Source organism: Oncorhynchus masou, chromosome 12 (genome assembly GCF_036934945.1).
Source record: "Oncorhynchus masou masou isolate Uvic2021 chromosome 12, UVic_Omas_1.1, whole genome shotgun sequence".
NCBI lineage: Eukaryota > Metazoa > Chordata > Actinopteri > Salmoniformes > Salmonidae > Oncorhynchus > Oncorhynchus masou.
Window position 1 is genome coordinate 84,116,628 of NC_088223.1, and position 18,597 is coordinate 84,135,224.

Below are 18,597 nucleotides of genomic sequence, written 5' to 3' on the forward strand. Positions count from 1 at the left end.
AGCTCGACATGATGCTCTCGATTGTGCAGCTGTAAAAAAGTTTGTGAGGGTTTTTGGTGACACACCACATTATTTGAGCCTCCTGAGGTTGAAGAGGCGATGTTGCGCCTTCTTCACCACACTGTCTGTGTGCGTGGACTATCAGTTTGTCAGTGATATGTACACCAAGGAACTGCCCAGTCAATGTGGATAGGGGGGTGCTCCCTTTGCTGAAGTCCACGATCATCTCTTTTGTTTAGCTGACATTGGGGTTATTTTTCCTGACACCACACTCTGGGAGCCCTCACTACCACTGTTGTGTCATCTGCAAACTTGATGATCGAGTTGGAGGCCTGCATGGCCACACAGTCATGGGTGAACAGGGAGTACAGGAGAGGGCTGAGAACACATCCTGTGTTGAGGATCAGCGGAGTGGAGATGTTTTCTACCTTCACCACCTGGGGGCGGCCCATCAAGAAGTCCAGGATCCAGTTGCGCAGGGCGGGGTCAAGACCCAGGGACTCAAGCTTAAATTATGAGTTGAGGGTAATAGGGTGTTGAATGCTGAGCTGTAGTAAATGAACAGCGTTCTACATAGGTATTCCTCTTGTCCAGATGGGATAGTGGTGATTACATCGTCTGTGGATCTATTGGGGCGATAAGCAAATTGGAGTGGGTCTAGGATGGCCAGTAAGGTGGAGATGATATGGTCCTTGACTAGTCTCTCAAAGCACTTCATGATGACAAAAGTGAGTGCTACGGGGCGATAGTCATGTAGTTCAGTTACCTTGGCTTTCCTGGGAACAGGAACAATGCTGACCATCTTGAAGCATGCAGTAGACTGGGATGGGGATTGATTGAATATGTCCGTAAACACACCAGCCAGCTTGTCTGCGCATGCTCTAAGGAAGCGGCTAGGGATGCCGTCTGGGCAGCCTTGCGAGGGTTAACACGTTTACTCACGTAGGCCACGGAGGAGGAGAGCCCACAGTCTGTGGTAGTGGTTCACGTCAGTGGCACTGTATTGTCCTCAAAGCACGCAAAGTTGTTTCATTTGTCTGAAAGCAAGACGATGTCCATGACGGGGCTGGTTTTCTTTTTGTAATCCATGATTGTCTGTAGACCCTGCCACATAAGTCTGGTGTCTGAGCAGTTGAATTGCGCCTCCACTTTGTCTCTACACTGATATTTTGATTGTCTTGCGAAGGGAATAACTACACTGTTTGTATTCGGCCATATTCCTAGTCACATGGTTAAATGCGGTGGTACGTGCTTTCAGTTTTGCGCAAATGCTGCCATTAATCCACAGTTTCTGGTTAGGGAAGGTTTTAATAGTCACAGAGGGTACAACATCTCCTATACACTTCCTTATAAAATTCCTCATCGAGTCAGTGTATACATCAATGTTGTTGTCAGAGGTTACCTGGAACATATTCCAGTCCACGGACTCCGACAGCATGTCCCAAGCTAGCCATTTTTTCAGTGAAACAGAGTATGTTACAATCCCAGAATGTGGATGGTTTAATTCGGCAGCTGTGAGAAAATGCCATGCCGCATTGACTAGAGGGGAGAAACTACCCTCAGAACTGGATGACGAGCAACAGCATTACATCAACGTCTTCCTGTTATCAAATGAATCTGGACTATTCCTGATCCCACTGAAAACCAGTCTTTTGATATTACACTGTTATAAATCAAAACCATCATGCTGCTACTTCATTATCAGTAGCATGACAAGATCAAATGTAGCCTCTGATCTTGGAGACTGGTTAAAACCACACTTATGGGGTCTCCTCACCAGACCTGGAGGATACTTACTAGATTCCTGATTTTGAAGACAAATCAAATGGCAGCAGCAGGGCTGGAGTCTCCCCTCCTGACCACCAGCTCACTTGATGCTGCATTTTCAACCGCAACATCAGTGCCCTGGGATGACTTTTCCCCTCTTTGGCTGTCCCCTCCCTATCAGGAGTACTGCGCGTCAAATCCCTGTACCATTCATAATTCCACAGCTTTGACTCACTGTCCAGGCAGTCAGACCAGGACAACTGTGGCAAAACTTCCACTCCCGCTTTGTTTTGCTCTCACCCTCAGTCTCTGTACCCCTCTCAGCCCCCCCCCCCCACCCCACTGGTCTCATGACTTCATTAGTTGAGAGGTGAGATGCACCACAGCTAGACCGTGTCTTCATTGAGGCTCAAGATATACAGTGCAGCTAAGGGAGATATGACATGTTTCAATACAGCCCTGACCCGCCAGGTTTCTGTCCGCCCGAAGCTGACGCCACAGTGAACTTGGAGCGGGGCCTGTTTAGTAACGGCCAGTCTCCCTGCGAGACACACCTTTAGATCAGGCTGCCAGAAATGCCAAACTAGCAGAGCCATTTTACCTCACAGCGCAGTGCTGAGGGAGCATATCAGGGGCTGGAAATGAAGCAAAGGGGTTGGATAGGTTGAAGTGGTGACTGTGTCAAGCTCTACTGAAGCTGGGCCAGGGTTCACGATAGTGTGTTTAAACAACGCACCTTTCCTACAAACCGGCCAAAGACGTAACATGCGTTTCCCAAAACACTACGCAGAAAGAACGGTCGCTAAGTGCATTTTAGAATGTGTCGATACTGATATTTTATTTAACTAGGCAAGTCAGTTAAGAACAAATTCTTATTTACAATGACAGCCTACCAAAGGGACTCTTGCAGGGACAGGGGCCTAGGATTTAAAAAAAATATATATAATAAATACAATATAAATATAGGACAAAACACAGAGACAACACTACATTAAGCGAGACCCAAGACAACATAGCAAGGCAGCAAAACATGACACACTGCATGGTAGCAACACAACATAACAATATGTGATCTCTTTCGATAGCTTTCTCCATTCAAATCGGTCCTTCACAATACTGATGGATCAGCTCCTAGAGAGATATTACCACCTACGGCTGCAAATATTGAGGTGGCTTATTTTAAATAGATTTGGCATCATTGCGCAAATGTTAGGCTACACATCATGAAATATGTTGAGACGAATTAGACAGCCGACAATTAGCAAAATAACTCAATTTATTGAACATTAAATACATTTCAATCATATTGAGATGTACCTAAAGGTTACCCTTTATATTTGAATGCAGTCATCTTGGTTTTCATTTGTATATTTTTCTATGTTGCTTGTTTGTTTCAATTGCAAAGACATTAGCAACTGCGTGGTCAACTTTGTTCTGGAGTCAGACAGAATCGCGTCGCATGGTGTAGCCATGTTTAATTGAGATGTGACTTTATACACAGGAGGGCAACAAAAAAAACTATACATCAAATCCTCTCCTGCGAGTGGTGAGGCAGGTGTTCGATTACGAGCATTTTCAATTGAAACGTTAACGGTGGTTTTGGGAAACAGCGCAGAGATTTAACGATGCGCCTATGAAGGTTCCAACAATGAACTTAGCCTTAAGTTGCTGTTGGGAAACCGGGCCCTGGCGTGTCTTCCTCCGCCTTTCTCTTTCCTTCCAACTGCTGTGTGACAAATGTCTTTTCCAAAAACAGCTGCTCTTCCAAGCCCAGTTATGAACTGCATAGATTTCTTTGACTTGCTTTCATGAGGCTCTCTGGTTAGCTACTAAGGGCTTCTTCTATGAAGGCTCTTTAAAAACAGGTTATGAAAAAAAATGGTCATGAAAGTAATGAATTCAGAGGTATAACTTAGACTTTCTTGTACTTAAGTGCTTCAAGCTTCACTGCAACCAATGTCATTTTGGTTCACAAGCAGAGATGTATGCTGATATATTTATCCAACGGCAGCACCAGAAAATTACAGGCCTCTCCAGCCTCACAGTGTCCTTTATAGCAGAGTCTTTTAATGAGGGCTTGGTCTGTTGTTCTCAAAAATATTATTTTCTGGATCAACTTGGCCTCCGCCTCTTCTGGTCATTCCAAACAAAAATACATCTACAAGTTCAACACTTCCGTCTCCCCAGGAAACATAACCCAAGTCATAGATGTTCTCTCTGCTACCACATGGCAAGCAGTACCAGAGCACCAAGTATGGGACCAAAGGCTCCTTCTACCCCCAAGTGATAAGACTGCTAAACAATGAATCAAATGGCCACCCAAATGATTTGCATTGAGCCCTTTATTTTATTTATTTTACTGACTATGCACACTCACTGGACTGTAACCACGCAAGCAATTGTCACATACGCTGCTGCTACTCTGTTCATTGTCCATCTTGGTTGCCTAGTCACATTTACCCCTACCTACATGTAGTGCTTTCAAAAAGTACACAATGTCAAAGTGGAATTGTGTTTTTCTATATTTTTACTAATTAAAAGCTGAAATGTCTGGAGTCAATAAGTATTCAACCCGTTCATAATGGCAAGCATAAATAAGTTCAGCAGTAAAAATATGTTTAAGTCCTAAGTTACATGGACTGTGCAGAAATAGTATTTTAAATGATTTTTGAATTACTACCTCATCGCTGTACACCACACATTCAGATAATTGTAAGGTACCACAGTGGAATAGTGAATTTCAAAGACTAGGGAGTGTTCCCCAATGCCTCCCAAAGGGCACCTACTGGTAGATGGGTAAAAAAAAATGACATTGAATATCCCTTTGAGCATGATGAAGTTATTAATAACACTTGATGGTGTATAAATATATCCAGTCACTACAAAGATACAGGCACCCTTCGTAACTTAGTTGCCGGAGTGGAAGGAAACCACTCAGGGATTTCACAATGAGGCCAATGGTGACTGAGAACAGTTCAAGTTTAATGGCTGTGAGATAACTGGAGATGACGCAACGTTGTAGTTACTCCACAATACTAACCTAATTGACAAAGTGAAAAGGAAGCCTGTACAGAATAAGCAGTATAAATAATTTCTGAATGTACATATTACCTCAACTACCTCGTACCCCTGCACATTAACTCAGTAGCAGTACTCCTTGTATATAGTGTCATTGTTGCCATTTTACAATGATAATGTTTCCTTTTTATTTATCAACATTTTCTTAACTCTGCATTGTTGGGAAAGGGCCAATACAGTAAAAAGCATTTCACAGTGAAGTCAACAGCGGTTGTTGTCAGCGCATATGACAAATACTTTGGATTTTGACATGCAACACAACATTCCTGTTGTCAAGAAATCAATAAAGTTAGCATTATCCATATTAAGCCCCCCAAAATCTCCCCTCCCTTGTGTTTAGTGTAAGTGTGAAAGGAATGTACCTTCTGAGGTTTCAAATGCAGGTGTTACGGATACAAGTATCCTGTGTGTGTTTCTTCTCTCCTTCTCCCCTCACAGGTGAAAATCATCACTCCCCAATCAGTCACCAATCATCAAATCAGAAGACACACCTCCTCCTGTTTCCTACCCAATCACAGTTCCTTTCCCTTTGTTTAAAAACCCTGTCAGTTGTTTGCTCTAGAGCTCAATCTCTCTGTAAATGCCATGTCTGTAGGTCTCTGTGTTTCACTCTCTCTTTCTGTATTAACCTCTCTTTTGTTTGAGCACCTCCATAGCACTTAGTCCTCACCTGTGAGTATTGTTTTTGGTTATGGTGTTTGTTGGTGGGAAAAGGGGAAACCAAGACGCCCATGTGCATACACTACCCGTAGGTAAACTTAGTTAAATACACTAGTTAGAACTGGGCGGACCACCCACTGTATTTTGGTTAGTTAGTTAGCTGTTAAAGTAGGCTAGTCTAGCTCAGGGGTGTTTTGGATGCTTATGGTTTCTTTCCTTGGGTCCAGCTCAGCCCCTTTTCCTGCTCCCCCCCCATTACCGTGTGGTTTCAAATAAACCTTGAGTTTGACGGTAGATTTCAGTTGTCCTGGTTATTTCGTTCACACTTTTACTTTGTCACTATTATAATTTGCATGAGTTATGTTACGGGTCTCATTACCATCCCCTCTAGACTGTCAGGCCAAAAGGGATTCGTAACAGCAGGTCAAATATGTAACACCCATTACATAAAGTGAGGGACTTGAAGTGCCCTATATCCTCTGGGTTTAAGAGAGAAATCCAATGCTAAACTACACTATACATGCAGTCAATGTAATTGAATGTCCAGTCATACACACAGCACAAATCTGCCCCGGAAAGTAACACTTATACCCACGTGGATTTTCCCCACCTCCCCATTCCACCAGCTCCATACCTACCTAGCACTGAATGCGAGCAGCTCATTTCAGCTGGGGCTGGAGAAAAGGGTGCATAGTTATCGGTGCAACACACCATCAAGAGTAGAGCAGCTCAGGCCAACAGAAATTACTCAATGGTGTAGTGTAAAAGGTCACATGCCAGTAGATACCGGGGCGTCGTGCTGCTGTGTTCCCCATACCGTCATGTGACCTGCCTTTTGGATGTTCTCTTTAAGCCGTGGAGAATAGAAAAGATGGATGAATGTGAAACAGCATTCACTTATTTGGTTCTGCAGGAGAGGTTGGATGGCATTTCATCTCTAACCTCCAGTTATGGTTTCCCTAATCATTTGCTCATGCGCCTGACAGATTGAAAAGAGCATGCATTTGATGGAGTAGAGGCTAAAAAAATAAATATTTGTTTTGATTGATATTGCTTTTGATGAAATGTCAGAGCCAAGATTAATTTAAAAGCATTAAAGTACATTTATGTGAACTCAACATAGGAAAGCTCACCTTGTGTCTTTCTACAGCAATGGGCCGTTCAGTTCACAATCAAGATCGCACTGAACTCAACCTTGAGTATCCTTAAATAAATTTACAACTCCTATGTGGATATAGCACTTAATGCTCAGTCTGATAAATGGACTGTTTCTCAGAGGCCGGAGCGTTTCGGGGAAAGCACATTCTAGATTCCACTTTCCGTTTGTGTGTAAGTTTCTTCTGACAGGATAAAACATTGAGCTCAAACAACTCCATGACTCCTGCTCATCTGATGGATCAGGTTACCCATGCATGTGGAATTTAGGCAGATTCTCCTTTCCATTTCATGTGCAAAGTCTGTCCAGGCTGAAGTGCATTACAATTCTGTGCCTACTCTACACTTTACTACTCAGGACATGTTCAACCTGGATCTGTTATCCCAAACCGCAGTAGCCAGCTACTCTTCTCATCTGGGCATTTCAAACCCTCCACTGGAAAGCTGGAAAAAGTAAAAAAATAAATCTTCCACTGCTTTGTCCCCATTTCTTTGTTCTCTGTTCCAAATGGCTGTTTAGCCTGAGCATTCTTTGGATTAGAGAATTAGAGAACTATATTGCATTACAACATGTAGCTCCTGTTCTCCCCAACACCAAATAACTTGTCGCAAATGTTGCTGAACTAAGAATGACGCATTGGTGTAAGCAGTGGAAAGAGCCGTTTCACCCATCATGGGCTGAATAAACAATATCAATCCAACGGTCCATTTCAGAGGCCATGCTGTGCCACAATGTGTATGCCTAATGAATGTGATTCAAGAGTGCTCTGTGAGGGTAGAGAATTGATCACTGATTGGCTTCCTTGTGACTGAAAAGAACAATACATGGCTGCGTGGGACAATTCAAGCTAATGCATTGTGTCATTCATTCCAATCAAACCTCTTGTCAATGCTATCTGGTTTCCTCTCTAAAAACAACTTTAGGAGACAATAATTTTGGAGGTCAGTATAGCGTCTGAAGGGTGCGCCCCCAAATAGCACCCTATTCCCTATATTTTGACCAGAGCTATGTAGGTGGTAGGGTGCCATGTGGGACTCAAACAGTACCATGTAGACTTACCTGCTGATGGCCAGTGTGAGCTCCCCCGTGCAGGCCTTGATCCTGTTCTGGGCCTCCATGTGGGTCATGGTCTCTGTGCTGTCGCCATTGATGGCCAGGATGGTGTCCCCAGGACACAGGTCCCCCTGTGCTGCCTTACTGTCCGGTGTTACCTAACCACCAAACAAAGATATATTATTTTGTGTATTATGGTGGAAGTGCCACACCCCAGCCAAAATGCAATAATACTGACAGTCTAGTCAGGTTGTAATGCTACCTACCCTAGGACTATAGGTTTACATATCCTAACGCAAGCAGCAGCGAGTGACACAGCAACATGAGCAGCCACTTAAATCATTATTGTTAAGGCTTGGTAGTTTGAACTCTGGAATCAACTTGTCAAATTGTGAAATGAGTATCAAGGCAATGATAGTCACCATTATTATATGACAAGCAGGTTCTAAAACAATGAAATTCAACAGTGGAAGACAAAATGTGCCTCACGACCTAAATAAAATAAAATCATATCACCCAAATCTACAGGATGTCAACAGTAGTCCACCCAAACCCCTGTATGATGTACTACTAGGACTCATAAGGCTCTGGTCAAAAGTGGTGCACTATATAGGGAATAGTTTATTTTAAAGACACACCCAGCCAATGAGTGCTGTCCATTCGAACAACGGCCCTCTAACGAGACCTGTCTAACACTGAAATACAGTGCAGGTTCCTCTCTATGGTCCTCACTCAAGATATATTAAGCTCCTGTGGACATTTGTCTGGACCCCAGAGGAGGGAGAAGGTTTCACCTCCTTCCTCCGAGTACATTTCCCCTTCAGACACTTGTTTACATAATTACCCCCCTCCATCGCCCATCTTTTTCCATGCCTCCATTACCGGACATCTGGATTTGGCAGACAGAGATCAAATGAAACCAAGCATCACAACAGTCCGTCCCCCCATATAACTAGACCAGCCATAGAAGGATGCAGTTTGTTTGCACCAAAAGAAAAGTAGTGAAAGAAAACCGTACAGATGAAAAACAGTATGTAGGTGAGGTTGGAAGAACAAAAGGGCTGATATGAAAACCACACCACAAATAAGTACAAATTGTACATGATATACTCAGTATACAAGCGGGGTGGCCATCAATATCCTTTCTCGATGACACATGGATGATTGTTTTACCTCCTGTGACATGAACTTTGTTGGACCGAACCCTAACCAATCCAATCTTCAAGCAGAGTGAAGATGTTTGTTAACTGTCAGACGTGTCACTATTCTGTAATCAATTTCTTTATGTGCTTGCACAGCTCTCACTTCATAAAAAAGCAATCACAACTTGATCTCAATATGGCATATTACTCAATGCTGTCTGCAAGTTACAATAGGATAGATTATCATTGGGACCAATGGTTGGAACACAATTGTGTTAAAATAATATTATGACACAGCCCATTATAAATAAAATGGCAGCCGGCAGTTTAATAATCTAAGAACAATGTTAATGTTCTTGGGAAACCCTGATCTATAGCACTTCATAATATCTATGGAGAAAAAGTGATTCCACAGCAGGAGAGCAGGCCAGCACACTGAGCAGTGCTTTGAGAGGAAAAGCATATAAATTCAAGGCCCATGAAAAACTAATAGCCAAGACAGGAGTTTCAGTGTGGAATGCCTAATTTACAGCCTCTGACTCCCCTCTCGGTCACAGGCTGTCCCAGTTCCGGTAAACTTAAGGGTCACTGCCATGGGGTCTGACTGCGCCTGAGAAAACAGAGGTGTATTGTGAATGATGTGGCTGTGTCACGGTGCAGGAGGTTGTGTTGTTATTGTAGAGGGACAAAGACCAGGGTCAGGGCATGAATGGCCATCCATAGGAGACTCACTCATGCTCTCACACCAAGCCTCCACAACAGGCCTTTAATTATCCAGAACACACGCTCTGATGCATTTACACAAACTCACAACGATACACACCATACTGACGCTATTAGTAAAACCAGCAGTCCCTGTTTAAATGTATGGAGGGTGTTTGGTGAAAGGTTCAGACCCCAGATCCCTTCTTAGGCATATTTTATGAAAATCGATTGCATGTATAGTCAGTGCATTCCTTGAGCAATCTAAAAACATTGAGTCACTCTATAATATGGTCCCTTCACACAATGAGACACAGTTAATCAGTAACACATTCAGTCAGATAACAGTTAGCATATTACATTTTAATGTCACAAAGGCCATTGGGCCTGCCAAAGACTGAGCTTGTCCCCCAATGTACAGTAAGTGTTTGCATGGAAACAGCAGGATCAACAGTGCTTGGTGAGGTGTGAAATAAGGCAGGGTCAAAGTATTGTTTAGTGTCATCATTGTGTGCCACAGTACAGCAGCATTCATCTGAACAGTTTTGCCCTGTGGGCCTGACTGACAACTAGACAAGGTAACAGAAAGGCTCACATGGTGAAACACAGGAATGATGTTGGCAACCAGACAAACAACTGTTTGCTTGTTGATGGAGACGCTTACGGAAAAGCATTACTTGCTACTTACATTATTCCCAATGCCGTTTGATTGTCGCACTCTTACAAAGGAGTTAAAATGAGCCAATGCCATAAACTATGGAACAGCTTATGAGTAAATACACTGGCTCTCTAATGACATGGCAAAGCCAGGGAGAGAGCTCCTGAACTTCAATACAGCCAAGGGGGATGTCGTCACCTACTATGCTGCGTACATGACCATGGCGTCAGTCATTGAGTAACGCTCTGATTCTCATCGGTGTAGCTAAATGTCTGTTCATTACAAATGAGTCCACTCCTTGCAGTGCAGTCCATTGACCAATATCCATTATTTTATTTGTGACTCTACTGAGTATGTGCTAGAATTGTATAAATGAATTTGTCATTTGTACGACGGTAATTGAAACCATGTTGAATGCCTCAAGTGCTGGAAATGGCTGCAGGAAAATATTGGCAGACAAAAAGTAAGTAAATCTAATTTGGCTGTAAGCCACATGGCTCTTAGGTATGCAGCACAGAGACAGGATGCTTAGGGGCACAGAGACAATAGCGGGGTTGGAATACTCATACTAACCATACTATTTGTGACGTGAATTGAGTATATAGTACACTTATTGGTCATAGTATGCATATAGTTAGTATTTCAAAAGTTTCCGGATGTCGTACTAAATTCGCCAAAATGTGAAGTATACACGCAGAGGACACCATTTCCGTACTTTAGGGCCCATAAGGCAATTATTTAGGAAATAGGCGTTGCTTTACATTGTTTTCAGATTTGAAGAAAATGGCAGATGATATGCAGCTGAAGTACAATGAGAGCAGATACAAATTCATTGCTTTAATTATGACAAATGTTAAGAAAATGTTGAGCAATGTGATAAAGTAATGACTTCTCAAATAAGTTACCTTGCAAGTTAGGTTGGCTGACAATTTCTTAGCTACGATGTCCTTACGAACTGTATATCATTACAGCAGTATGTACCGGTATGTTTGTCGCTAGCTACCTAACATTAGTTGCCTAACGTTACTTATACAAAAAAACATGCAAGTATATTAACTATAGGCTAACTAACTACTAGAGCTCGACCGATTATGATTTTTCAACGCCGATACAGATTGGAGGACCAAAAAAAGCCGATAGATTAAATCGGCCGATATTTGAAATAATTACAACAATACTGAATGAACAATGAACTTATTTTAACTTAATATAATAGATTTTATTTATGCATTTACTCTCAAATAATGATGCTCATGCTCAATTTGGTTTAATAATGCAAAAAAACAGTTGAGAAGAAAGTAAAACTGCACCATGTAAAAAAGCTAACGTTTAAGTTCCTTGCTCAGAACATATGAAAGCTGGTGCTCCAATATTCCCAGTTCTTCAATATTCCCAGTAAAGAAATATTAGGTTGCAGTTATAGGAATTATGACGCGTCGACCATTTCGCTCTATACCATTTGCATTTCATATACCTTTGACTATTGGATGTTCTAATAGGCACTTCAATATTGCCAGCCTAATCTCAGGAGTTGATAGGCTGGAAGTCATAAACAGCGCTGTGATCAAGCATTGCTAAGAGCTGCTGGCAAACGCAGTAAAGTTTGAATGAATGCTTGCGAGCCTGCTGCCTACCACCACAGACTGCTCTAACAATTCATAGACTTAATTATAATACAATAAACACAGAAATACGAGCCTTGTCATTAATATGGTCAAATATGGAAACTATCGTTTCGAAAACAAAACGTTTATTCTTTCAGTGAAATACAGAACAGTTCCATATTTTATCAAATGGGTGGCAGTCTTATGTCTAAATATTGCCATTACATTGCACAACCTTCAATGTTATGTCATAATTATGTACAATTCTGGCAAATTAGTTGGCAACGAGCCAGGCGGGCCAAACCGTTGCATATAACCTGACTTTGCGTGCAATGAAACGCAAGATAACTGACAATTTCCCTAGTTAATATTGCCTGCTAACATGCATTCCTTTTAACGAAATATGCAGGTTTTTTATTTTATTTTTTTAATATACACTTGTGTATTTTTTATTTATTTTTTTATTTCACCTTTACTTAACCAGGTAGGCTAGTTGAGAACAAATTCTCATTTGCAACTGATACCTGGCCAAGATAAAGCGTAGTAATTCGACACATACAACAACAGAGTTACACATGGAATAAACAAAACATGCAGTCAATAATACAGTAGAACAAAAGAAAACAAAAAGTCTATATACAGTGAATGTAAATGAGGTAAGTTAAGGAAATAAATAGGCCATGGTGGCGAAGTAATTACAATATAGCAATTAAACACTGGAATGGTAGATCGGCAGAAGATGAATGTACAGGTAGAGATACTGGGGTGCAAAGGAGCAAAATAAATAAATAAATAGATACCAGTATGGGAATGAGGTAGGTAAGATTGGCTGTTTACAGATAGGCTAAGTACAGGTGCAGTGATCTGTAGACTGCTCTGACAGCTGGTGCTTAAAGCTAGTGAGGGAGATGTGAGTATCCAGGTTCAGAGATTTTTGCAATTCGTTCCAGTCATGGGCAGCAGAGAACTGGAAGGAAAGACGACCAAAGGATGAAATGGCTTTGGGGGTGACCAGTGAGATATACCTGCTGGAGCACGTGCTACGAGTGGGTGCTGCTATGGTGACCAGTGAGCTGAGATAAGGCGGGGCTTTACCTAGCAGAGACTTGTAGATAACCTGTAGCCAGTGGGTTTGGCGACGAGTATGAAGCGAGGGCCAACCAACGAGAGCGTACAGGTCGCAATGGTGGGTAGTGTATGGGGCTTTGGTGATAAAACGGATGGCACTGTGATAGACTGCATCCAGTTTGTTGAGTAAAGTGTGGGATGCTATTTTATAGATGACATCACCGAAGTCGAGGATCGGTAGGATGGTCAGTTTTACGAGGGTATGTTCGGCAGCATGAGTGAAGGATGCTTTGTTATATAGGAAGCCAATTCTAGATTTAATTTTGGATTGGAGATGCTTAATGTGAGTCTGGAAGGAGTGTTTACAGTCTAACCAGACACCCGGGTATTTGTAGTTGTCCACATATTCTCAGTCAGAGCCATCCAGAGTAGTGATGCTGGACGGGCAGCGATGGATTGAAAAGCATGCATTTAGTTTTACTTGCGTTTAAGAGCGTTGGAGGCCATGGAAGGAGAGTTGTATGGCATTGAAGCTCGTCTGGAGGTTAGTTAACAGTGTCCAAGGAGGGGCCAGAAGTATACAGAATGGTGTAGTCTGCGTAGAGGTGGATCAGAGAATCACCAGCAGCAAGAGCAACATCATTGATGTATACAGAAAAGAGAGTCGGCCCGAGAATTGAACCCTGTGGCACACCCATCGAGACTGTCAGAGGTCCAGACAACATGCCCTCCGATTTGACACACTGAACTCTATCAGAGAAGTAGTTGGTAAACCAGGCGAGGCAATCATTTGAGAAACCAAGGCTGTCGAGTCTGCCAATATGAATGTTGTGATTGACAGAGTCGAAAGCCTTGGCCAGGTCGATGAATACGGCTGCACAGTAATGTCTCTTATCGATGGCGGTTATGATGTCGTTTAGAACCTTGAGCGTGGCTGAGGTGCACCCATGACCCGCTCTGAAACCAGAATGCATAGCAGAGAAGGTATGGTGGGATTCGAAATGGTCAGTAATCTGTTTGTCAACTTGGCTTTCGAAGACCTTAGAAAGACAGGGTAGGATAGATATAAGTCTGTAGCAGTTTGAGTCTAGAGTGTCACCCCCTTTGAAGAGATTCCCAATCTTTGGGAATCTCATACGATACGAAAGAGAGGTTGAACAGGCTAGTAATAAGGGTTGCAACAATTTCGGTAGATAATTTTAGAAAGAGGGTCCAGATTGTCTAGCCAGGCTGATTTGTAGGGGTCCAGATTTTGCAGCTCTTTCAGAACATCGGCTATCTGGATTTGGGTAAAGGAGAAATGGTGGGGGCTTTGTCGGGTTGCTGTGTAGGGTGCCGGGCAGTTGACCGGGGTAGGGGTAGCCATGTGGAAAGCATGGCCAGCCGTAGAGAAATGCTTATTGAAATTCTCAATTATAGTGGATTTATCGGTGGTGACAATGTTTCCTAGCCTCAGAGCAGTGGGCAGCTGGGAGGAGGTGCTCTTATTCTCCATGGACTTCACATTGTCCCAGAACTTTGAGTTAGTACTACAGGATGCAAATTTGTTTGAAAAAGCTTGACTTAGCTTTTCGAACTGCCTGTGTATATTTGTTCCTCACTTCCTTGAAAGGTTGCATATCACGGGGGCTATTCGATGCTAATGCAAAGCGCCACAGGATGTTTTTGTGCTGGTCAAGGGCAGACAGGTCTGGAGTGAACCAAGGACTATATCTATTCCTAGTTCTACATTTTTGGAGAGGGTCATGCTTATTTTAGATGGTGAGGAAGGCACTTAAAGAATAGCCAGGCATCATCTACTGACGGGATGAGGTCAATGTCATTCCAGGATACCCCGGCCAGGTCGATTAGAAAGGCCTGCTCGCAGAAGTGTTTCAGGTAGCATTTGACAGTGATGAGGGATGCAGGCAATGATCGCTGAGATCTTGATTGAAAACAGCAGAGGTGTATTTGGAGGGCGAATTAGTTAGGATGACATCTATGAGGGTGCCCGTGTTTACTGATTTGGAGTTGTACCTGGTAGGTTCATTGATAATTTGTGTGCGATTGAGGGCATCAAGCTTAGTTTGTAGGATGGCCAGGGTGTTAAGCATGTCCCAGTTTAGGTCACCTAGTAGCACGAGCCATTGTTTTTAAGAAAGGCTAAAAATGTTTATGGTTAGGTACTTTCGTGCAACGATTGTGCTTTTTCACCAATGCGCCTTTGTTAAATCCTTACCCATTAGGCGAAGTAGGCTGTGATTCGATGATAAATCAACAGGCACCGCATTGATTATATGCAGCGCAGGACAAGCTAGTTAACCTACTAATATCATGAACTATGTGTAGTTAACGAGTGATTATGTGAAGATTGATTGTTTTTTTATAAGATAAGCTTAATGCTAGCTAGCAACTTACATTGGCTCCTTGCTGCACTCTCGTAACAGGTGGTCAGCTTGCCACGCAGTTTCCTCGTGGAACGCAAAGTAATCGGCAATCGACAACTGTATAACCTACCTAGCGAACAAATGTTTCCAAGAATGTTGTGGGGAAGTTAGGTAAAATAACCCAAATATAACCTTTAGGGAAAGTGCTGTATTAGCTGCGAATCATCCATTCTCAGAAAAGGAAACTTGTGAATAATCCTTAATAAAAACATTTTTGTATTAAAATGTACATTACATGGAACAGTGAACTACTGTCTCAGAGGAAAACTGCTTGTGAATTGGCACCATTAGCTGGCCACCTGCGTCATATCGTGCATGAGAGTTGAATTGACATTGATTTAACAAGGTCTTCTCCCACAACTGCCATTTTCTACACATCCCTTCAAAGTGCTTTGGCAATTACGTCAGTGACCTGGCTGGGTACACTGGCTGGCAATTTTGTTGCACGAGTCCTATGGACTTCACATTCATCAACTCCGGCCCAATTCCCCAACCTCAGAAAATTAGCACCTTTAGCTACAAACCAGCTGCTGCTATCATGACTGTGTACTGGGACCCAGAACTTTCACTGTCTCAGAATGCAGGTGTTCTAGATCATGAACTCAGATATGCGCAGGGGAATCTTCCCTCTGTGTAAAATAGAGTGCCGCTGAGCACTTGGATGGAAAAACACTGAAATCTCTCGCCAGTTAGGCATGTCTTCTCTGCTTTTTCCTAAATGGTTACGATGAGCTTGAACCATGTGGGGGTTGAGTTGTCCAAATGTCCCCATGTGGATTCCTCATTGTAACCTTGCTACATCAGTACTGCATATGGTGTAGTACGTACACTCATGGTGCAGTATAGCAGGAATGCAGTGAATGTGATTAATAGCAAGCCGGGAATACTATATCAGCAGAATTGAACAATAGATCTACCGTAGCATATAACTAACCCCCTGGTTCAGTGATTCTCAAGCCTGGTCCTGGGGTGCCAATGTTTTTTCATAGTACTACACACCTGATTCAAATCATCAAAGCCTGATGAGTTGGTGTGAATCCAATGCGTAGTGCTAGGGCAAAAACAAAAATATAATGCTTCAGAACCGTCACCCTGGATAAGTCCAGCTGGATTCCTTTCCCACCATTATGAGTTTTTTTTAAAGTTGGAGTTGACTACATACGATACTTTGACATGGTCTGATGCTCTTTTAAGCCCCATTGGATCTCACTCTACCCTGTGACTATCATCACATATGGCACCCCATTTCCCATATAGTGCACTAGTTTCTACCATTTGGGATGCACACCCAGTGACATCAGCCAAAATCTGACAAAGCTTGAATCATAGCCTTGTTATAGTGCCAACAATGTAGTTTGGGTGTGGTATCGATCTCACCGGCCTAAGGAAGATTTGAGAAAGTCTAATAATGTCTTTGTACAATGAAAACCACAGTCATGATATCAGATGATCAGTCCTTACACTGCACAAACTAAAGGTACTGTAAACTTAAAGCTCTTCAGGACTTTAAAAAAACAACTAGGCCAAGTGATTATGTCAATGGCCTGGAACATAAAAGAGGGTACCTTCAGCTGACCTGGAGTCAGTCTTCTCATGAATCAAAAAATGACATCCTTGGTTGGAGTGGTAGTTAAAGGGTCTGGAATCTTACAGCTGAGACAACAGCTGGAATCCCTCAGCAGCGCCACAATCTCTGATGAAAAACAAATGTCAACACCTGGCCCACTCCAGGAGCCCACCACAGTTTACCCTTGACTGAGACCAACCATTGGCTACTGCCAAATCCACTGCTGGCCCCCTGACTCATTCAGAACCGACCCTTTACCCACATTTTGGTTAACAGTATATCATGTGGGCCAATAGACACTCTGCCCCACATGTGGCAACATTGTAGCAAGTTTGTTTGGGTCTTCTTGGCAGACAGAATGATAGCGGCCTCGTCATTGTATCAGTCTCATTATGGCGTCAGAGCGCACAGGCGGCATCATTGAGGCCATCTCAATTTTGAAGTAGTCAATTTTCTTCTACTACGACTTATAGGAGTTGGTAAACAAAGTAAAAAAGATGCATACTGCCACCTGGAGTGCGTTGTTTGAACAGGTATAAAGCCAATCTTGGCATTTTACTGCCACCTACAGTTGAGAAATGTTTACTCACAAATACAATTCATTTGCTGATCCCTCATGACAACCTAGATAGTAATAATAGTAATAACAATTCCATCAAAATGGTTGAAGTCCTCAACAGGTGAGAACGACTGCCACGGAAGTTCAAGGCCAACCACGGTACTACAGGCATTGTTTTCAGAAAACAGGTCAAATGGTCAATCTTCGTGTAAATAAAAATTTAAAATAAAAAGGCACAGAAGTTGAGAATAATTTAGTTGCTAACTTTTGTATATATTTTTTTTACATATTTAACTAGGCAAGTCAGTTAAGAACAAATTCTTACTTACAATGACAGCCTAGGAACAGTGGGTTAACTGCCTTGTTCAGGGTCAGATGACCTTGTGAACTCTTGGATTCGATCTAGCAATCTTTGGCCCAATGCTCTAACCACTAGGCTACCTGCCACCCCAAACTGCTAATGGCAGTCTGCAGTACCCCGGTCGGCCTTCAACTTGAGTTAATGAGGGGGCAGCACTGAGCTTGTCTGCAACGTCACATCCAGGTGTAGCTCAAAATTAGCATTTTATGGGTCCATGAGATGCGCTCTTAACCCACTTCCTATGGCTTCAATGCACAATAGTCTTCACAAAGGAATGAATGCCCAAATAGGTCCACAGACGACGCAATCTCAACCACACTGCCCTAAACCATCTGGACAAGAGGAATACCTATGTGAGAATGCTGTTCATAGACTACAGCTCGGCATTTAACAACATAGTACCCGCCAAGCTCGTCATCAAGCTCGAGACCCTGGGTCTCGACCCTGCCCTGTGCAACTGGGTACTGGACTTCCTGACGGGCTGCCCCCAGGTGGTGAGGGTAGGCAACAACATCTCCACCCCGCTGATCCTCAACACTGGAGCCCCACAAGGGTGCGTTCTGAGCCTTCTCCTGTACTCCCTGTTCACCCACGACTGCGCGGCAACGCATGCCTCCAACTCAATCATCAAGTTGCGGACGACACAACAGTGGTAGGCTTGATTACCAACAACGACGAGACGGCCTACAGGGAGGAGGTGAGGGCCCTCGGGGTGTGGTGTCAGGACAATAACCTCACACTCAAAGTCAACAAAACTAAGGAGATGATTGTGGACTTCAGGAAACAGCAGAGGGAA

At 43.0% G+C, this 18,597-nt stretch overlaps 1 protein-coding gene across 1 annotated transcript in view; it reads right to left on the reverse strand.

The window, feature by feature from the left end:
* Positions 1–18,597, reverse strand: part of LOC135550959 (PDZ and LIM domain protein 4-like) — a 37,026-nt gene that overhangs the window by 15,838 nt on the left and 2,591 nt on the right. Inside the window, exon 2 of the mRNA XM_064982262.1 lies at positions 7,721–7,872. Within this exon, the coding sequence (XP_064838334.1) occupies positions 7,721–7,872 (152 nt within the window). The remainder of the gene's footprint in view (positions 1–7,720; positions 7,873–18,597) is intronic.